Genomic DNA, 23,352 nt, shown 5'->3' with positions numbered 1-23,352 from the left:
TAAAAATCATAATTATTTTACAGGAAATGTTGTGTCATCTGTATTGTCGCTATATTCTTCCTTTCCTATACTCCCTGTGAAAATAGTGGCTGTAGGAAGATTTATCAATAAAATAGAAGTTTCAATAAAATGGCTAAAAGTTATTTAAGTGCTAGACTGTGACCAGGATGAAAATGATTTGCTAGATTTTTTGTACATACAGAGACACAGATTTAATAAGGAAATAACAATTTCAGTGACAAAGCTATTCTCCATACAAAGTAAAAGGAGATTGGCCGGAATAATACAAACTCTTCTGGTTTTCCTGTGGAAATGCGAAGTTAATGCTCATGGTGAGAATCTCCCTGCCTTTAGAACAATAAACTGGAGAACCTAGCATAGATATCTAGACTACTTTGTGTGGTTGAAAGAAATTTTATTCCTGTCTTGCAAACATTTTAAGGAAATTTTTGAAGACAAAGCTGTCAGTAATTTGATAGCAGCCTGACACTAGTTAGTCTGGTAACTAAGACACATAGCCTAGATACACTGGTCATTTGTTTTCCGGTTCCTAAATTGCTCGGCTCAGGCAGACTCTTCTGAATTCCATGTGAAAGCCTGGAGAACAAGTCCAGGGATGTGCTGTGAAAACTGCTGGTTTTCTGAGAAAAACTGTGGTCATTTTATAACTCCAAAATGTTATCAGTACATTTAGTTTGTAGATAACACATCTGGTTAACCTCATTAACATAAGTAGAATGAGTTGAATTGTGATACTCTTATTCACATTGAATAGCAACTAATTAGATGAGTCTTTTGTCTTTTGTGGGTCCTTTGAGAAGATGTGAAAGTCAAAACAAATATTCATTTTGCACTTGGCAACTTTTCTTGTTTAACAAAGTATTGGTGAATATATTCTGACTTCCTTTATTTTCATTGGGTGAAGTCCAATGTCTTTGATTCATCACCCAAGTCTTGGTGTGATGAAGTCTATGGCAAAGGATCCATCAATTTCAATCCGTTAAGGCTTTAATCTTGTTTTTCAGTAATGATACCAATAGGAAAAAACAGACGACCGAGGACATGAGTTTGCAGGCATGTATAGCTGTTGATATGTTGGGATGCATATTGGTGTGATGATTCTCAATTGACAAAACAGTTGTCTTCTGTTGTCGCTGTTAATCTCAGATGTCTTTTGCTAGGGCTAAAACACTGATTCTTGTAATTCAAAAATGACAATCAGAAAGTGCAGTAGGATTTGTGTGCATCTCCTTCATTCAGCTATACTAATTATATTATCCAACAGTTTATGAAAGATAAAATTTTACACTTAGTCCTCCCTTCCACACACAGAGTCTTCCTTCTTTCCTATCACTCCTTTAATTTAAGGTTTTCTTCTTGCTACTTAAGATGTTACTATGTATTACAGGAATTATCAGGCCCATGAAAAAGCATACACACATAATTTGTCTGTAATTGGTATGGAACCTGACATCAGCTCTTAACACTGCTTCACTACTAGGTGTTTTTTCATTTAAATTTTATGGCATAGATAGTTTAATATTCAATGTGCAAAACATACTAAATAACTGTCCTCTGCAAGATCAGAAAGTTCTTACTCAGCATTTTGAAAAATGCAGATTCTGGTCTAACATAAAGAAGTCTCATGAAATTCCTCTGCATATTCTATAACTTGTCAAAGATTGAGCTTGACAGCATGAAACAGTGATTTAGAAAGAATTTTAGATCTTTGACTGCTACGTCCCAGCTTTGTTGACTGTTTATTAATGATAAGAACACCACTGGAATGCCTCTGTAACATATTTTTCCTTGTATTTCTCAACTGTATTCTTTGATCTAGTAGCCAGTGATGTGTGACAAGGTTACTACAAGCTACTGATTAACTTTGAAATTATAACATGTCAGTATTGAAATTACAATCAATTCTTTTATGAAGGGAAACAGTATAGATGCTTAGGTCATGTATTCACGTAAATAAGTTAACAGTTATAGAGGACAATTCAGATCACACCGAGTAGATTATGTGAGTAATTATATATACACAAAAGAAATTGCACTTTTCAAGGCAATAAAGATAAAGGGCTTATAAACACTAGCAAAATTGTAAATGTGAATTGTGTTATACAAGGAACAAACAAAACAGTCACTGATAGTGTTAAAAATTAAATAATATTCTGCATAAATGCTAATGCTTTATGTCTCTTACAGTTACTCGCATTTTACCGTGTGGAAGTTCTACAAGTTTAATTAAAACTAAATACTTTTGCAGCAGTGTGCCTTGTTTACAAGATATTTTACACAGTTTTTCTCATTCACTGAATGAAGTTTTTTCTTACTTTAGAGGTGTTTTCAGAACCATATATATCATGAAAATCTCCACTAATTGTGGCTTGCACTATATCAGGGGCTGTAGAGACTCTTTTTAAATGACACTTGTACCATCCTGTTATTTGTCAAGTGACTTAGCAGGGTGACTCATATTTTGTTTAGCATTTGTTATAATTGTACAATTCTCTGATATATTAACTTAACTGTTAATGATTTTCAGACTTCTCTTCTGATGTTGATAATGGGAGAATTGGAGCCTTCACAGGGTAAAATTAAACACAGTGGAAGGATTTCGTTTTCACCTCAAGTCTCCTGGATCATGCCTGGAACAATAAAAGAAAACATAATTTTTGGTGTGTCCTATGACGAGTACCGATACAAGAGTGTCATCAAAGCCTGTCAACTAGAAGAGGTCAGTCTTCTAGGACTCTTAAGTCTTGTGACTCAACTCAAATGAAAAACCCCAAAGAAAGTCAGGAAGCAGGGCTTAAGTAAGCAAGACATTTTCAGATTTAATGAACCCAACCTGGCACCAAGATTTTGTAAAATTCCAAGTCAGTTCATTGCCAGCCCCTTTACAGAGATACTGATGGTTCTTTCCAGTTCTGGTAACTTACACAACCAGAGCTAAATAAGCTGGCCCCAATATTATACGTCATCTGCCTTCTCAGTCTTTGTTGCTGATTAATAACCTGGGTAAACATATTAATGTTAAAAAATATTAAAAAATTTGTTTCTGCAAAATTTTTCACATTTTTTTAAACATTTTTTCTCAATGAATAATGCTGCTTTTCCTGTTCTGTACTTTCTTTTACCCCTCAGATTGAAAATTGCTCCAGTGGGAAATAAAACTCTTTGTGAAGTAATTTTTTGTGTATACAATGAAAATTTCCCCACTGAAAATTATTGCAGGATCAGTCTTCATGTAATGTCTATAATTAGTCGATAGTTAGTCCGTAATTAGTACAATGAAGTGGAAATGTCTGTATGTTTGCTCTATGTTGCTAGAGGGTGGTGTAGGAGAAGGTATCTTTTCACGTGCAAGATACAGAAGGACCCAACATTTCAGATCTTTTCACTCCTATTCCTGTGCCATAAGATCAGGCATTTTATCTGTAAGGTGCAGATCAAAACAATAAATATTTAACTATGCTGAACAGGATCTTTCTTTAGGCCACACAGTGAAACATATTTTCTTTTAGTTCCAGTCAAGCAAGAAAACAATAGCCAGTCTGTTTAAAAATAAGATGAAGTTACTGTATTTTACCTCAGAGTAGGATATAGTTAAGCGATAAAGTAATGTTTTTTATATGTTTATGGCCCTTTCAGGTTGTGTTTGGATTGTGGTTTGCAGGAAATTTTCTCTGAAAACTTCTGAAGTTGAGAGAATGAACTTATTCTGTGTTAAGCTCTCTGAAGAGCAGTCCCTAACCCCTGTCTTAAAAGCTGTAGCTAATGCCTATGCTCCAACAGTTAACTCATTGCACCAGTTTGAAACTATCTTTGCCTAAAGAAAGAGGCTTCTCGTCGYAGGCCCCAGGGATGGAACCTCTAGAGTAGAAAGTGATTAGTGATGAGGACCTCTCCATGTCAGTAGGCTGGAGTGCCTTTGTTCTCCATATAGGCTCCATCACGCCACCTTTGATCTGTGTTAATRCAGCTCGGTGCTGAATGATATGCTTCACGTCCTAGCAGGGCTCATTATTTCAGACAGAGTATGGTGTTTGTAAGGATATTTTGCTTCTGGACTGAAGCTGAATAAATCAAACAGGCCTGAAGAGAAGGCAGAATGATCTGGAATTAAGCCAAATGCATTACTTTATCATTATTATTCTACATTCTAGTGTCATAGTTTTTATATTTTGGTTACTAAATAAGACTTAGTATAGCAGATTTAATGATTGATATCAAATACTGATTCCCTGCTTATTCCCTAGTGTATATTTTTTAAGGGTGTATTGTGAGAAGAAGAGTTAGTGCTTTGTTGAGGTTGTGTGTGTTCTTGTCCTTCATAAAAGAAAAGGTGCCAGAGAACTTTTGCATGAGAGTGTTCACTCTTCTCTTCAGTTTTCCTAAGTAGTTCCATAGTCCACCTGAATGTAGGAACAGTCATTGTCTAGTTCTTGCATGGACTCTTCAAGATGGACAAAGAATTGGAGATGAAAGAGAATTTATTTCTGTACTGCACATATGCTAAAAGTCAGTTCAAATACACCTCTGGGTATATATATGGCTAAATGAGATTTTCTTTCAAGCTCTATAGTCTCAGACACTTTCTTGGGAAGATGAAGCCATCTCCTTTGTTTGACTCAGTGAGCAATTGGACATGTTTCTATGGCAGCATGCAATATCCTTTTGAAATAGTCTTGTTGCTTTTCCATCTCTGTCATCACTCTATAGCAGAAACATACTGATGATCCAGCCCAGAGAAGGTAATAAGAGCAGTTGCTAAATTCAGAGTATTCTTCCCCTGTGATGGTCATCTCATACCATATACTTAGGTTTGGGGCTTCCTGAAAAACAGTGAATAGCCCATTTTTATCCAAGAGCAGAATGAGGGACTGAGGCTGGCAAACATGATACTAGGTGCTCTGTACTTTGTTTTAGGTCTATGCAGATATGCAAATAATAATAAATAAGCTTAACTTCAATCATTTTGCGATACATGAGAATTTTTAAAAAGACCAGTGCACTAGTACTACATTTTTTTCCTAACTTTTTTTGACTAGTACATAGTCTAGTTCCTAAGCTGTTGTCATACAGTATCATAGAATTAGTAAGGCTGGAAAGGACCTCTGGCGATCATCTAGTCCCACCCTCAAAGGAGTGGCTCATACGGGGATTGAACCCATGACCTTGGCATTATGAGCACCATGCTCTAACTAGCTGAGCTAAACCTAACYCCATTATCATTTACAACCTCTTTAGAGCCATTAAATGCTTGAAGTAAATTTATCTCAAGTAATTATGAAAGATAGAAAGTGCAAGGAAATATTTAATGTAGTTTTCTGTATTTTTAGCTTTCCAGAAATAAAATGTTTGTTTTTATTTAGAGATTGGAATATTTTATTTATTAGATTTTGATTCTGTACTCCCAAAGAAAGGCAATGTAGTTGTGGAACCTATTACCTAAAATACTTTGTTTGGGGTGGGATTTGGATGGAGGAAATGTTATTTTTCTAAAAAATATTCTTGTTGTTTTACATTTTATTCTATCTTTGTAYGGAACCATCAAAAGAAAGATTGAAAAGATGGATTCCACTGTGATGAATTTTGAATATTTCCAATTAACTTTACTGGAAAGTAATACAAGTATGAGGAACGAAAGGATTTACCTTTATTTATTTATTTTATGAGCTCACATTTAGCAATCTAGAACATTAAAATATTTAGTCTAGACATTTAGTCTAGATGTTATTTCATTTAAAGAATTTAGGTAGTTATGACCTATTTTCTTGACATGCATATTCAGCTTAAGAAATTTCCACCCTCAGTTTTTTATTCTTACCATCTTGCAGCTTTCCACTTACCCTTCTGTTATACCAATACACCTGCTTATGATGTTGTACCTGAAACCAGAAGATAAAGATTAAAAAAAATGATGATATATTGGAGAACCGTATGCCTCATGAATACACTGCCAAGGTGTTAATAAACTGTGTCAGTGTAGCACWTGAGGATCTCAGTCTGTGCTGAGTTCTTCCAGGTGCTATTAGCGTATATAGGTCTTTCAAGTATCCTTCCTTCTCATGCATAYGTGAGCCATCACATGACTGTGTGACTGATAATGTTCCTGATGCAGAGAATCATATCATATGGTAGATCCTGTAGCGTCAGTTTGCATATGGGGAGCATGTGTTTTAGTTGTGGTCTTTTGAGCGTAGTCCCACCTRAGGGCACACATGTTGCAGCAGTACCTTGCCATAGGTTTCTTCTCTGATCCTTGGCCCTCACAGCTCTRCTCCATAGCGTTTTCTAGCATGTAAGGATGTGGAGGGCAAGGGACCCCACATTACAATGCTGTACRAATGTATGAGATCCAAACTGCTGAAAGGATGAAAAATGAAAGACAGTTGTGTCGTAGGTTCAGTGGAGGTAACTTGGCAGGTCTAAGCACTATGGCATTATGACCATGGTAAGAGGTACCATAATGTTCTTGTCAGCCTTGCTGAAAAAAGTATTTCTGAAAGCCCAGGCCATATGGAATATGGCAGAAGTGAGATGTAAGTTGTGTTTAAACCTTGTCCTTACCCTTTTGAGATGGTTAACTCAAAGGAATGCCAATATATTTTTATTACATGAGACTTTCTATGAGACATTACAGGAAAAAAAATTCTAGAGAGAGGCACAGGAGAAGAGCTGTTTGTTCCTTCTCCATTGCCTCTCTTCTTCCTTTCCTCAAGGAAAGCAGATTTTTTTAGCAAGCAAGTATTGTGAGTAATTTAACAGAATTTTATAAAACATAAATCCAAGTTTACAAAAATGGAAGTACTGACTTCTATTTCAAACTGGTCCAGTACAGATCAGTACTCATTACTATTTGTCATTTATTCAGTAGCCTTTTTGAAATAAATCGTTTGGATGAGTTTAATTCTTAGTGGGCACCTCTTATCACAAATCACAAATCCATTATCTTTAGCATCACAGGTTACAATGCTAACATAGAGAGATGCCAAAATGTAATTGGTACAGATTCTGAACTCCCTCTATTCTTTTTAAAGACAGTGGCTATAGGTAAGCTTAAAGGCATTCAAAAAGTAGGATAAAATGTATCAGTGCTGCCTCAGCTTCTGCTACCTTCTTTTTGAGACGGTGTTCCATCCTTTTTAACTTTTCATCAGCAAAAAAATCACTTCACAAGAGAAGGTGAAGTGCTTTTCCCTAGCATTTCAAATTAAGGCCCAAGTAAGCATGAACAAATTTAACACTGAAAAACCATCCTGCATATTTTATTRCTCTTTACTCTCATTGCTGAGTAGYCAAAGTGACTGGAGATGTGCACTAGATGAGTTTATATGTTCACAAAACTTGCTATTGGATTCAAATTCTACAAGTGCATTTTCTCAGAGATTAATGGGTTGCATAAATGTCATGACTCTGGGATAACTGGAATATAATGGGAATTTATAGGAGTTTCTCACTGGGTTTGCAAAATCCTTATTACTGACATAATGAAAAATGTGGAAGGTATATGACTTTTCATATTTTTAGGTTGTATTAATAGCCTACTATACACAGAGTGTGAGTTTTGTTTGTTTTCAGCATATGCTAAGTTAAAAAGGTAAAGCCTTTGGACAGTTGAAATAGGAGTCTTCAAGTTTAGATGTTAGTGTTGAACAAAATCAGCCTAAGAGAATGTGTTCCTCCAGTCAAGACTGCAGGGATAGACCCATAACATTCTTGTTAATAAATAAATAAGCACTATATCCTCTTCAAAGGGGTGTAATAATTCATTAGTTTTGAAACCATACTGCAATGACTTCTGTTTTTACCTTTTTGAAAGGTAAAGGTAGATATTTTTACATCTAATCAGTTCARTCAATCCTTCAGTGGTTACCTAGGATGCCATAAACCCAGAACGGCAAGCTACCTTTTTAGAACATAAAAGACTACCACTCTTAAAGTAAGCATGTTCTGATTTGAGAGCTGTCATCTGCCTGTGAAGATAATGTTTAACAGAGAAAGTGTTTTCATGCAAAGTCGAGTCTTATAATAGCACAAAACAAATCTGTGGCCAGATCCTGTCTTTTCTGAACTGGCAAATGCAGGAGATTCAATTTTCAACTAAGAGAATAAGAGAATAACTAGAGACACAACCAAACATGTCAAGCTCTGGTTCATTTTACTGTGTATTTAGCATCTCCTCACAAAGATTGGCATTCATCCCCAGATGACTAGTAATCTGCAGTGTCAAGGATGTCTTGAGACTGGAGCATATATCCATAATTAATAGTGGAATGCATCCCACTGTACTTTTCCAGCCCTTTTTATCTGTGCTGATATATTTTTTTCAGCAGATATCGTATTAGTTTGCACAGAATATCACATTTGGAGCTGATTTTAAGTGTACAAATGTTAAACTAAATCAATTAGAGTTGAGAGGCAGTATGGCAGCATTAGTCAGACCGAGAGGTGAATATTTGTGTTGGGTTTGTATCTATTGTTTACAAGGGCTTTACATTGGAAAGTGTCTGGAAGAGAGAAACTAAAAGAATTAAAATCTGGAATGGAGTGCTTTATAGTAAGTAATCCCTACAAGATATTAAGAGGTACCTTGGCTATCTAATCATGTAGATATCCATAGTGTAGATACAGAAGCAAGTTACCTAGACTCCCTTTGTAGCCAGGGAGAGCAATAGATATGTCAAGGTGGAGTTCATCTCATCCTAATGCAAGCGTCTAAAATAGTTCTAAATAAATTTCCTASTTCTTTTTACTGACTTTTTAGAGAGACCAGATAAGTTGTTCTAACCTAGATGTCTTCACTGCAGATGTTAGGTGAGATGAGTTCCACTCTTTAGTGTCTGCCTGAGATAGATTTCTGAAAATAGTAGGAAAAAACAGTAATTGGTAGATAGTTAGCCAAAAAATAAATAAAAAAAAAAAAGAAGAAGAAGAAGAAGAAGGGAAAAAAAAACACAGCAGAAATAAGGCTTTCATTTTTAAACATTGAAAATAGTTAATTAACTATTTACAAACTTCCAAGAAAAGTGATACTCAAAAGAATCYAAGAATTTCTTCTAATTTAAGATACTTGATATCTTTAAATTAAGACTATGAAATGTTGTAACATACCTGTTCTAGTTCAAACAGAGGTTGTGGACTTGATACAAAATATTTTGGAGGAGCTTTTCTGGTATGTTCAAAATCTGAAAAAACCTGCTCATTTTATGTTCTTTTACTCTTAAGTGAGAAATATAATTTATTTTCACCCCATTAAGTGCACTAGAAATTATTCCTTGCTGGTTTTGCAGAAGGCATAAATTTCAATTTGTCCTAATTGACAGAATAGAAATTACCTTTGAAATGAAACAGATCTGTAATACACCTCAAATTTTGAGGTTATAAAGCTTTAAAATTAAGTCTTGTGTTTCTGTTTCATATCTACTAGTTAAATTTTCTGTTAAAATTTTTTAAATTAAGAATTTTCAGTAATTTTGCATATCTTGGCTTTTGGATAATCACCTTGAACATACTAGAGATCTCATTTTTTGATTCAGAAGTCAGAAAAACATATTTCTTTAAGGTACTTCAAAATCAGAAATTACTTTTTAAAATTTTATCTTCTTATTTAGGTAACTCTCCTCTGAAGCTGAGGCTTTTGTTAGATTCCAGTTGAACCATTTATAAAAGTTTCATGATCCAAAATTCTAAGCTTTGTTTTCATAAGGGATTGTAGCCTTGAGAATTTCAGACTCACCTAAAACTCACACAGATGCTGGCAAAATTCACTCTCTTTATGGCAACGATTGCTGTGGAACAAATTTTTGAAACATAAAGTAGCTGATATGATGCGTGGGTAGGTTAAACACAGGGTAAGGAAACTAAATATGATTCCAGAAGTAACAGAGAAGATAGGACAACATCCAAGATAATCTATTCAGAACCCTGTACCTAACACAGGAAAGGGGGTGGGGAAAACTCTATCGAATGCAACAGGTTTTTAACTAAAAGATAACAGAGTAGAATATTACAGAGTGGCACCATTAAACCTATTTATTTGACTGCAGATAAACTTTCTGAAGTGGGTGTATTTGGTCCTTTGAGTCAGTGTTTTTTTCTCAAAGTGAAATGCTCCCCTGCTTTAAGGAAATTGTTCTAGCGTGTTTACCTTCAACCCATCAGGTTCTTCCCCAGGGACCCCCCTAGGTAAGCAATTTCACAGTTGATCTGCCAGTACTTTTGGACCCTTGACAGGAATTTCCGTTAGAGCAGTCTGCTTATGCTGTTAGATCATGCCAGTGCAAGATGGAAAGTATATAAAGGCAGCCAGCTTTTGTACCCACGTATCTGTGATGCAACGGTTGTAGTGAGGGAGTTCGCATGTTATATGGACTTTCTGCCCCAAAGAAGCACCGYCATTTCAAACTCATTATCTAAAGATTTTTACTATTTTTAATCCCTGAATTGAAAGATGGAGGTGTGTGTCTGTTCTATTTCTATTTCTTTGAGATATTAGAGTTGAATATGGTTCCTGAGAAGTACAGAAATAATCATGTCAGGGAGAAAACAGATAAAAGAGTAAATATTCCTCTTCTACCTAAAGAAAAAAAAATACTAAATTGGGTAAAATAGCATTCCAGCTCCTGCTTGAAACCTTTGCTACTCTTTCTGCTTAACTTACATCCAACTTTACCTGACATTTTATACAAAAACTCTTCAATATTTTTCTTCTAGTTTATTACAGATGGTCTACACTACAGAGAGAGAGTTGCAAAGTCTGTATTCAGAGTTCTTGTGAACACAGAGAGGAAGAGGAAAAGAAAGGGAGGATTTTTGTAAGAGAGATGGAAGAAGCAATGTGAATGGAGGATTTGGGGGGGGTTGTGGAAATGAACATGGGAAATATTAATGACAGAAAAGGAAGAGGCTACAGAATGAAAAATGAGATTGTAAGCAAAAAAGGAAGTAAAATAGGTCAGAGGAAAGGATTAGTGAGGATTAAATGGAGAATTAAAAGACTGCTGCTCTGTTCCATTAGCTTCAAGACTGTTCTATCTTTTCTGGAAGGAAGAAAGGAGATGGAAATCCAAGCCATTAACGACATTTTTAGGGAAGAAAAAGGAGTCTTATAAGTAAAATATCTGTGTTCTGTCATTTGAACTCCTGACAGCCTCTAGCTGAAGCAAGATACACAAAACTSGTAAATCAGTGGCAATTATTCTGTTGAAAGGTGTATTTCTTAGAAACTATTTTCTCCCAAGTTTTATTCTTTTAATTGTTGCTAAAGCTTTTTCTTAGCATGAGGGCATGTAAATCTATCAAATGATCTTGATGACAAAGAATCTCTATAGAAAACACCTGAAGTGTGAAGTCCATTCTTACGTTTCCATCTGTTTTAGTGAGAACGTATTTCTCGTTTACTCTGAAAAGAGATAGCACCTGAAACCATCTCAGCCATAATCTTCTATATTTTTATAGCAAGCCAAAGATACTACGAGGGTCATCCCTTTGCTGCTGGAGTAGACGAAGATGACATTTACAAGATTAAAAATGCAAACAGATACTAAGAGAAGTGCCTTTTCCTTGGGTGTGCAACATGAGATTTGTCAGCTCCTGATATCYGAAGCATACACAAATGTAAATAATATTGATGAGAACTGTGGAGGTTTTCTTGACTGAATACTTCATCATAAATTTCTCAATTAAGCATTTAGAAATAGATATGTTAAAGAAAATCTAGTGGATACTTCATTAAAATGCTGTTTTTATGCTGTTCAGCATCATTACATTAAGTTTGTCCCTGGCTTGATTTCACTTCCTTCATAAAATGACAGCAAGGATGTATTTGGACCAGCCCTATGTACTTTTTACAATAGGTAATGTGTGTTCCAACAAATAGCATTGTGTATCTATTGGACTTCTTCACTCTGTTTACACCTTTGAAAGAAATTGCTAAACAATTTTTACTTATTATAATTACAGCCTGAACTTCTTTGCCTGTTGCATGCCATATGTTATCCTGAGGTGAAGGATAGAGGAGACCAGAAGGGGAACTCATTAAAAGTCTGATTAAAATTCCATGTTGACACACCTGCAAAGGAATATATCTGATGATATCCCGCCACCATTTTAAACAATGGGAGTTCTGGAATTAATTTCAGTAGGGCTAGATTTCACCTTGCTTACAAGAGAAGATCAGTATGCCTGGTCATTCTTCACCTGGATTTTTTGGAAGAAGTAGGAAAATCAGGAACCAGGAATGGCACCATTACAGTGGCATTTCAGGCCGCGGTACTAGTAGAAATGTGAAACAATTTAAATCAACTCAGATATCTRGGTACATAACAGCACAAATCCTAATGTCCAGGTGAAGATACCAGGTAAATGTCAGAGTTACAGATGAGTAACATTACTCCTCTGCATAGTGAAACCACAAGTGTTCCGAGCAGGACATCTCAAATGTACTTTGTTCTCTCTAAATATTTCATGATCTATACGAAAACAATTTTGTCATGTTAGGAAAATCTTGCTCTAAAAATGTTATTGTGAARATATTTTTCACATTCCTCTTTCTGCAAATAACTGAGCTGTTTTGCTAGTAACTGGAGTTTATCTGTGCAGCCCTACTTCTACAAGAGGAAAATAACAAGTTAACATGAGAAGAATTTAAAAGTCACCTGCAATAGCTTTTCCATACATGAAAGCATCTTGATTTTAAGGTCAGAATCTTCTAAGTCAGGAAGGGAATGCTATTATCAAATTAAAGAGTTGGGAGAATCTCCCATTTCCTGATGGATCAGGCAGTCAGTTTCTAGTCCTTTAATTTGTCACTGATCCAGGCCTGAACAGTATTGTTCATTCTGTTCCTGAGGTCAGGGCAATTTACAAGGGAGGAAGAAGGAAATATTTTTCTGGCAAATTATTTATTTATTTATTTACTCTGCAATACCTCAGGGGCTTGGAATGCCAAAGATTGCCCAGTATTAGAATGGGCAATCTAGGGAGCTTGATATCCAAGTCTGAGTTTTGAGTCTGAGCACTTCTCTGGGAATGATGTGGACTGCATATGCATGATCTGGAATCGATTCTTCTCGTGTCAATACTACTGCTGAAAACAAGTCCAGTGTTAGCTGGTTACATCAGACAAGATAATAGATTTCCAGACAGTGCTGTAGTGAGACTTAATCTTTCTCCTCCATATTTTTMTTTTTGTCTTTTACTCCACTTCCTCTCTATCTTTGCCTTGATAGGAGAAATCAAGTTAGTTTTTTGACTCGACAAAGATTTCATTAACCTCCAGAAGAATTTAAACTTGTCTTTCTTGGAAAGTGACAGGCACCAGCTTTCTGATTTCAGATATAGTAAATGCTTGAAAAATGCTTCACGTGTCTTTCAGTCTTTTACTCAAGGAAAGGTAACAAACTGTGAACATAGAGGGCTTTCTTTACTTTGCCTTGGTCATGATTCTGACTCTAAGCTGCAGAAATTCCTAGAGATGGAAAAATTTCCAGCTGAGCAAGTCACACAGCTTCTTCCAATGGAAGTGGTAGGTCATTTGTGATGTGTCTATGGCTATCATATGAACAGATCAGCCATGTGGTTCATGTAGATGAACTGTATGAACTGTGTTTACTATGCATGTGCAGAGCGATGCACTAATAACTTTGCAGGGACAGCATTACCCACCTGCAGCACAGTGCATGTAGACAGCTAGGTTCCCGCCTAATGCCCCTTGGATGCCTGGGGACAGAGAAACCCCAGAAGTAGGCTACTTCATAAAACCTGGCCCCAAAAGCTCACTTCCTGAAGGATTTTCCTATGCCATGCCACTTTTTCTTCTCCAGAAATTGTACTATAGGGAAACATTTTGTAAAGCAAGAAAATATGGGAGTCAGTTTTGTCTAATACCGAATTCCTCCTCAGCTTCCTTGACTCCTAGGGAATCTCCTTCTTACCAGTGGCTTGGTGTGGATGCATAGGTAGTGAGAACAGCAGTCCTTTTCTGTAGAGCTGGGGGCACAGATGCTGGGAGCTTCTGGGAGGCTGGGGCTTCCCACTCCACACATGACAAAACTGCCTTGGAGTTGTAGCTTGTGGAAGCTTGGGCTCCCTGAAACCCAAGGAGCAAACTGCCAAGAACCTGAGGTAGTCCAGCCTGTGTTTCTGGGAGAAGACCTTTGAAACTAGCACCGTCATGGTGGTAGTAGYTGCTACTATAATGCCTTAGGACGTATGCCAGATAAGGCTGGTAGACAGATTTAATGTTTGTATTAAAGCAAACATGTAAGTGGAAAAATTAGACACGTTAGAGGCACACAAGCCCTTCTTCATGTCTCTGCTTCCATGGAATATTTTGGTTTTCATAAATCCTCAGTTTCTGTCCTAAATACTCCTAGTCAAGAAAACTCCTGACCTCCTCTGTCAGTGAGACCCGTCCTGGCTTCTCTTCTTCTATGCCAAGCAAAACCCTTACACAGGAGTGAAAYGATAGTTGCTGTTTTTATCACTGGCTAAAGATTCATTTCCAGCATATTCGTAAGTTATAACTAACTTACAGCCCAGGCTGTAGGATTTGGATCCTAAACCAGTTACAGACCTTTGGCATYCCCAACTAGGAAATTTGTGTCAGCCTTTGTTAATGCAGCCGCTGAAGTACGAATTTCTCTGGGATTTGAGGTGTTCAGATCCAGAGTTTGCTTCCTGTGTTACCTAACTTTAGTGGCAAGCACATTTGTCATTGTTACTTGATACAAATACATTCTGAGGGTTAACACCTTAGACTGATATTATATGAAGGTACATTCTTTGCTTTTAGACATCGAGCAATTAAGACAAATATTTGATCTTGAAGTCTTGCAGCTCTTAGTTGCTCTATGAAGTAGAAAAATGATATGTTTTCTTTAATCACCATTTCTGATTACGTAAACAGGTGAAAGAAACAATAATGTGTAGATATTTCATTTCCTTTTTTACAGCTGTCATCTAAACTGCCTGTATACTATTGCTTCCATTTAGTGTGTAGTTTGTGTTCCTTRAACATGCAAAATGCATATCTGATTCTTAAAAAATCTATTAACAGGACATTTCAAAGTTCCCAGACAAAGATTATACAGTGCTGGGGGAAGGTGGAATCACCCTCAGTGGAGGCCAGCGAGCACGAATCTCACTAGCAAGGTGAGTAGTTTACCATCTAACTATTTTAGCATTTCATATCTAAGGGAAGTACCATGACTAAGCACTTAAATGCATGTGAACCAAGTTGCGCTAAATTAGTATCTCCTACGTTTATGAGGAACTTCATTCTACTATCAGAAATATGAAGTTTGCTCTGCAATTTCATTTGTGATACATCTRTATCAGAGGACTGGAGCATCTCTCTTATGAGGAAAGGATGTAAGAGCTGGGCCTGTTTAGCCTGGCAAAGAGAAGACTGAGAGGGGATCTTATCAATGTCCATAAATACCTCAAGGGAGGGTGGGGATGGGCTTTTTTCAGTGATGCCAAACRACAGGACAAGAGGCAACAAACTGAAACACAGGAAGTTCCAGYTGAATATAAGGAAGAACTTCTTCACTGTGAGAGTGGCAGAACACTGGAACAGGTTGTCCCGAGAGGTTGTGGAGTCTCCTTCTCTGGAGAWATTCAAAATTCTCCTGGATGCAATCCTGTCTAACATGCTCTAGGTGACCTTACTTCAGCCCASGGAGGGTTGAACTACATGATCTCCAGAGGTCCCTTCCAACCTCAACTGTTCTGTGATTCTGTGTATATTTATTCACTGAATTTTAAAAGTTTGATGTCAGAAGCATCATCTTCTGCTTAGCTTAGATGAATCTTTCCCTTTTTGGTGCAAGATTTGGGGTTCATGTTGCTATTAATTTTGGACATTTTTTGATGCACATTTTTCACGATGTGAAGAATAATTGGAAAGCAATGGTTAGTGAGTACCTATGAATAATGGAGAGATAGTCTTCTCTGTTTGGTGTTCCAAAGTTAGTAAATGTCTAATTTTGAATATCTATAGAAGTAGAAGATGTTTTGCTAGAAATTAGCCATGTGTTTTAGCTGGATCACTTAGCTATCATCAGTAATTCAGTARTGATAGCTCTGATGTGTAAATGGCCCCATTTATTTCTGTGCAAAGTGTAAATTGTGTTGGTTCCCATGGTCAGAAGTGCTAGGCAGAATTATGTTACAACGCATCTCATGAAAGATGTGCATGCCTGTGTGAGAGTAAGATAAAAGATGTATTCATTAAAGTAGAGAGGCCTTCAGTGCAGATCCTTTTAGTGGATTTGTGAGATGGAGAAAGGGTATAGGGTTCTCTTTTAAGGCAGGACAGGAAAAGAGAAGCAGACGCAGCTTTCAGAGCAAAAAACCCAACAAAACCCACTTAGATTTTCATTTAAAATCCTATACTTTAATGAACTATTTCCCAGATTCTACGAATAGTCTTGTTGGTCACTTATGAGATAGTCACAACTCATTTTATAATGTGTCTTAGAATTGATATTATTTATTTATTGTTAGCTATTTAATTGTTATTTTCAAAAGAACTAAATGTCCCAAAGGAAGTAGGTGCTTGTTTGCATTTTCTTTAGGCTCCAGTCTAAGCTCACCTTATATCAGGGTGTGCAGGTACTCAGGTGTGGGTTGCAGAGAAAGCTAGAGAAGGGAACCTGGGATTACAGCCCGGGTGTACTTGCACTGGTGAGAAGCTGAACATGATTCGCTTGGTCTGACATGTGTCTGGTCTACTTTGTGGCAGTCATATGAAATCAGAATCCCTTCTAGAAGTGCCACCAACCCTTCCTCTTGAAAAAAGATGTTGATAGCCTGAGTTCAGCCTTCTTACGGAACACTATCAATGCCTGCAGCTGCAACAGGTAGAAATAAGGGCATGTGAAAAAAAACAGTGTGTGCCCTGGGTTTGAGTTAGCTCACTGGCCCAGTACCCTAAGGTCAATCATATATAGCTAGTAAGTCCAACATACCAATTACAGCAATAAGCTGAGTGCTACCATTATTCCGGGAAACAAACAGCAAACTTTTTAACTGCTGAAAATGCCAAGAACAGTATGAACTTTTTGTTATTGTGCAGCCACTACATCATAATGTATGGTCAGTGAAATCAATCATGACAGAGGATTTTTCAATACGGTTACTTAGTTTATTAACATAATATGCTATTATTGAGAGTTTTTCTTCTAGTGGTTTTCACATTGTTCAACATAATGGTTTTAAAACTCATTTAAAAAATACCTTTAAAAGTACCGAAATATAGCTGTCCAGATTTTCTTTACTAATTATACCCTGATTCATAYCATGTTATGATTTTCATATTCACAGAGGAAGGCAAGGGACCTTTTTGAGCTTCTATTGAAACATATTTTTATAAACCTCTTAATCACAGATTTAGGTCTCAGTGAGCCATGTCCAGGCACATACAGCTAATACTGCTACTCCTAATGCTACAAGTAGTTTTTCATGTCCTGAACGTGAAATATTGTATAGTGCCATTCAAGTTAATGTTTGCAAGGCTGTGGCTTGCTAACACACCTGTCTTTGCTTGCAAGTTATTTCAAACTATTTTTAAAACTAAGTCCTGCACCTGAGACCTAAGTCCTTTCAGGCATTCATTTATGAATCTGAAATATTCCTACAGGGATCAATATATATTACCATATAGAACGTAGACATTATGGTACTGGAATGCCCATTTAGGTAAGTAAATGGTCATTGTACGTCCAAAGCACTGTCAAATTCAGGCCTTAAACAGATTGTTAAGATAACCTATATGAAAGGCAGCTGTATAGCTTCCTTTGATTACATAGAAAGTAATGAAAAACAGAGTCAGTATGTAATACAGTCTACAGCAAGGAAAGGCTTTCTTGAAAAGTATCTTACAGTTACGTTTAATGTTGAACTCTAGCTCCATATTAACACTGTAGAAAAGTCTATGAATTATAAATTTTTGATATAAAATGGTAAACGCGTGCATTTTCAATTATATTTATGTAAATTTACAAGAGAGCTGAAAGTCAGTTTCATATCCATTTTCTCTTTTTAGAGCAGTATACAAAGATGCTGATTTGTATCTCCTGGATTCTCCTTTTGGATATTTAGACATTTTTACGGAGAAAGAAATATTTGAAAGGTATTGTATGTTTTGAGATACTGTATTTAAGAATACTCTCAAGTGGCACAATGTAAAACATGGGTACAAAATGAAAATCCAACTCTAATTAGTGCAGAATTTAATAATAACAATATAAAATTACAGAAGTGATCAACATGGTACCTTTATGGGATGCTTAATTTTGGAAATTCTTGTGAGTGAGCCTTTTGTGTTAGCAGTTGGACAATATAGCTCATTGTAAGAAACAGACCTGGGCCAGGTGTGAACGCTACTGCTCCCTCCTCAGTCACAATGTGTAGAACTTGTTATGATCTGTTAATCCCAGGGTGCATGACTTCATATCTGGTGTGTCTGTGTACCAGAAGAACTTTCATTTTAAAGTGTTTATCTGCTTTGTAAGTATAAGCGTTTACAAAAAGACTGTATTTTGTCTTGTTTTTATATTTGCTAAGAGACTGGTCATCTAAAAGTGCGCACTGACCAGGAGATTGACAGCAGGTTGGCCAAACACAAAGACTTCCTGTTGCTGTAGCTTAACACAGTAAGGACACACTGCTATCCATGAACTTCTCAGCCACAACATACCTGAAATTTTGAAACTGGGCTAATACTTTTGAATTTGGTAATAAAAGATCTAAATAAGCCTAAGAAGAAAAGAAATACTTCACTTTCAYGTTGAACTGTGTTTTTTAGTTTGACCTGAAAATTATTCGTTTTTTTTCTCCTGTTTTGTTGGCTCATGTGTTAAAGTACTCACCATTCACACATCTCAGTTTTGCCACTTCTTTGTATTTTGGGGGACCACCTTAGAGTGCTCACATGGGGATGTGTATAAGCAAATGGTTTGAAAGTGGAAGTGATAAAAGCAATGTCTAGTTATGAAAAGAATATTTTTTAACATGTAAATAACTTTTATTTTTTATAGCTGTGTTTGCAAGTTAATGGCAAATAAAACTAGGATCTTGGTTACTTCAAAACTGGAACATTTAAAGATTGCTGACAAAATATTAATCTTACATGAGGGGAGCTGCTATTTCTATGGAACATTTTCTGAACTTCAGGGCCAGCGGCCAGACTTTAGCTCAAAGCTGATGGGATTTGATGCTTTTGATCAGTTCAGTGCAGAGAGAAGAAATTCAATTCTAACTGAAACTCTCCGACGATTTTCCATTGAAGGAGAAGGAGTGGGATCACGAAATGAAGCAAAGCAGCAGTCTTTTAAACAGACATCAGATTTTAATGACAAAAGAAAGAACTCCATAATTATTAACCCACTTAATGCAAGCAGAAAATTCTCAATAGTACAAAAGAATGGAACACAGGTCAATGGAATAGAGGAGGGTCACATCAACGCACCAGAAAGGAGGCTGTCACTGGTACCTGATTCAGAGCAAGGAGATATGGTTCTACCTCGGAGTAATGTGCTAAATGCTGACCAAATGCTGCAAGGTCGAAGGAGGCAATCTGTGCTAAACTTGATGACAGGCACCTCTGTGAACCAGGGACAAAACTTTTACAAAAAGGGAAGTACAACAGTTCGGAAAATGTCTCTGGTGCCTCAGACAAACCTGTCTTGCGAGACAGACATCTATGCCAGGCGCTTATCTCAAGACAGTGTTTTGGACATTACTGATGAAATTAGTGAAGAGGATTTGAAGGTATGTGCTGATTTACATTGATCTCGTTTTTTCATATGGAGGTAGTTTTGTGCAATATACTCCTTATGTATTTTTCTACCTGACTCTGTCATTCCTAATGCAGTATTTCTCTGTTGAATATTATTCTGGAATATCTGTGGAATATTCTTTTTTAACTCAGATGCCATCTTGAAATCATTGTATCAAATCCTCCAGATTTTATTTTGCCTTTTATAATTTTTGAACGCTATGTGTAGAGGTTTCAATACAGACGGATTTGATCTCTCACACTGTAATCTCCTTCTAAGATTACTTATGGCAAAATGAAATATGAAGCCATAACATGAAAGTATGTTTTTAAAAATAATTATATAAAATAGATGTTTGAAATGTTAAAACTCAGAATAAATTAAAATACATTTTAAAATCTGGCAGTTTTTAAAACTAATATTGCAGTTGACTGGAATCTAAGCTTACGACATAACTTTTGTGTCCTGATACAGACAATGAGCAGAAGAGTAAGGTGGTTTTTGCTGTCTTTTATGGATTTTGCTCTTCTTTATGGATATGCTGGAAATTACACAATTAAAGACCACAAATTGGACCAATCTTCCTATTTCTTAGAATTATGAACTGGACATGATAAACTAATTTTCAAAAATGACAGTTGATTTTCACAGAATACTAATATTTTCCAGTGCAGTTTTCTACATGGAAAGGAGAAATGTAGAACAAATATTTAAACCCCAAATTTGCTAAAGCACTCACCATCTTTTCTTTTGCTTTATTGATCTAAATAGAATAAAAATTCCTCGAGTATTTATGAGTTAACTCTAACAACACATTAATAATCTGCATTGAAAGAAAATAGCTCTTAAGTAAACAGGACTGAACATTAGCAATGTTGGACAAATTTTGACTGTTACATGCAGAGCTGTGTGAAAAACTCAGGTCATCCCTAAACAGTGTCCTTATAACAAAAACGACTCAACTAGTCATTATCTTCCTTTCCAGCCATTATCAACTAGTCTGAAAGCTGCGGTTCTGTTATTTGGAACGAGTTAACAAAGGAATGATGGTATTCAGGTATCAAAAATTCTCATATATAGACATTACTGCAATTCTAATTATGTTGATATCAATTCTTTGGCAGGAATGTTTTACAGATGATACTGAAAGCATGGGTACTGTTACTACATGGAACACATATTTCAGATACATTACCATCCACAAAAACTTGATTTTTGTACTAATTCTGTGTGTAGCTATCTTCTTAATTGAGGTAAGAATATCCATTCCTGATGTCATTTTACTACAAACAGTATTTATTCAAACTATGTTGTTTGTGATGAAAATATAAAAGCATATAGCATCAAGACATTTCACGTATGTATTGCTGACTGGTTAAATGATATTGAGATACTAATTTTCTGTTGTCTAATATTGTCTGACTTAGCATTGCTTACCAAAGACAGTGAGTAGTGCGTGGCAACAGAAGACCCACTGTCTCAGATTACCTTAGTTATTTTCTGCTGTATGGTGCCTTAAATAAGTCCCTACACAGGTCTCTAGCTTACAGGTAAATTATCTTCCATTTTCTGGTAAAAGATATCTTTGCAAAGACTTGGGAGATTATTAATTACTAGAAAATTTTTGAAAAACACAGGTATAAATCCTGGAGAACTGCTTTCAAAAATGCATTATTAGCTTTCCTCCTAGCGATAAAATAGAGGGGACTTAGGCAGAGAGCTGCCTAAAGATGTATGGGATGTTACTGCAACATGCAGAGAAGACTTTTTAAGTACAGTGGAAAGGCTGTTAGAAATTTACTGAAGAACATCTGCCTGATCTGTTCTTCTTATAACAGATGTTGCCTGTTTTTTCATCTTGTCTCTCAAATTAGGAAAGAGTTTTAACATATCTATATCATCTTATAGTGGCCTCTTTTATAATTAATTTCCTAAATCAGATTTTTTTATGAGAGATGGAGCATGTTACAGAGGTGACTTGGAGGTGAATGAGACTATGGTCAGATGTCAATTTCCAAAATTTAGTACTAATTTCTCTTGATATTTTTCAACATAAATTGAAAAAATAGAAGATTTTATTAGGAATGGATTAGGGCTAGTTTCTGGATGATTGTGTCAGTTACAGTTAAGGATTTTTAACAGCTCTCYGGTGGCATTCAACTTCTAGTATCACAAACCTGCAGAAAACTATGACTGATGATATTCGAAATTTACATTAACATTATGTTGAGGCAGACTTAAATTAGTTCTTCTGGTCCAGGAATAGAGCGTGGATCTCATCTGAGACCCCCAAATTTTAAACTACCTCCAGGGCATTTAAATGTATAGCTGTTGTTATCACATCAGTTTTGTTTTCATGGTAATGGAAAATGACTGAAGAAAACCTACAACAGTAAAGCTAAAGGTGAGCCGTAGAGAAAAAGGAATTTTACCTTAGAGATGCATCAGATTTATCCTCTCATATTCAATGCACATTTCTAAAATTTATTTTTGACTTCAAATTAGATTAAAACTCTTAAATAATCAAAAAAGTCATCTTGTAATTTAAGAACAAAACTTAGAACAAATAATATATCCATTTAAATTAAAATATCCACTGAAACTACTGCTTAARCAAAAGCCCACTGATAAGGGAGTGTACTGGAAGTTATTCATGAGGTGGAAGTTACTCAGTTATAGCATAGGCCCTGTAGCCTCTAGTAAACCCTTGTGGAGGAGATGAAATCTCAGACAAAGTATCTTTGATAATGAAGAGAGATAATGACTGATGGTCATGTATTAACCTGAGAGAGCAGAGACAAGTAAAGCTGAAAATAGAGTTTTGATACTCTTCAGAGCTGGATGGAACTATTATGGAAGACACTAAAGATGCTATTTTAGATTTAGAATGAATTGTCTTATATCCTAGGTTCCAAGCTGAGTCCACACAGACCACCATAAATAGGACACACCTATATTAGTGGTACCTGTGTATACCTGGCTTAAGCAGCTCAAACCTATGCTTTTTAGATGCAGTATACAAAGCCTAGGATTGCTGAACTGTAAGAACAGTTATGAATAGAAACATGTAGAAATGCTTTGTGAACTTATACTATCTCAGAATAGTCTACCTTTGTCTTCTCAGCTGAAAAAAATAGTCCTCTGCTGTGAGGAGTCAAGATCAGAACAGAATTCTGCTGGGACACATAGAAAGATTATTATGAGGGAAACTTGATCCTTGCCAATGCTAAAGTTAAAGTATGACAATCAACCTTGAATTATTTAYTCTAAGACTCAGAGGACTGACAAGAGGTGGTATGGAAGCATCTGCTGGACATTGAGGCATCTCCCAGTAAAAAGCATTAAAAATATTCACACTGAAAATATGAAAATAGATTATGTGGAGAATTACACAAAACAAGGAGCCAATAAGATCAGATAAGATGTCTCAAAAGTAGTTATCAGTTAGCAAGAATAGCAATGCAAGAATAATGATGTTTAATGTTTGATATTCCTATCTGAATAGCTGCCTTTGAAGATACTGAGAAATAGGTTTGCTCCTTTAGAGCTATCAAGA

General features: G+C 36.1%; 1 protein-coding gene across 1 annotated transcript in view; it reads left to right on the top strand.

Moving 5' to 3' along the window:
• CFTR (CF transmembrane conductance regulator) overlaps positions 1 to 23,352 on the top strand; it is a 96,552-nt gene that overhangs the window by 33,587 nt on the left and 39,613 nt on the right. Inside the window, exons 11-15 of the mRNA XM_085307078.1 lie at positions 2,549 to 2,740; positions 15,071 to 15,165; positions 18,062 to 18,148; positions 19,056 to 19,788; positions 20,921 to 21,049. Coding sequence (XP_085163204.1) covers positions 2,549 to 2,740; positions 15,071 to 15,165; positions 18,062 to 18,148; positions 19,056 to 19,788; positions 20,921 to 21,049 — 1,236 coding nt within the window. The remainder of the gene's footprint in view (positions 1 to 2,548; positions 2,741 to 15,070; positions 15,166 to 18,061; positions 18,149 to 19,055; positions 19,789 to 20,920; positions 21,050 to 23,352) is intronic.

The sequence above is a fragment of the Rhea americana genome, unplaced genomic scaffold (assembly GCF_003343005.1).
Source record: "Rhea americana isolate MKP2758 unplaced genomic scaffold, rheAme1 scaffold_252, whole genome shotgun sequence".
Taxonomy (NCBI): domain Eukaryota; kingdom Metazoa; phylum Chordata; class Aves; order Rheiformes; family Rheidae; genus Rhea; species Rhea americana.
This window is presented reverse-complemented; position numbering and strand designations above follow the sequence as displayed.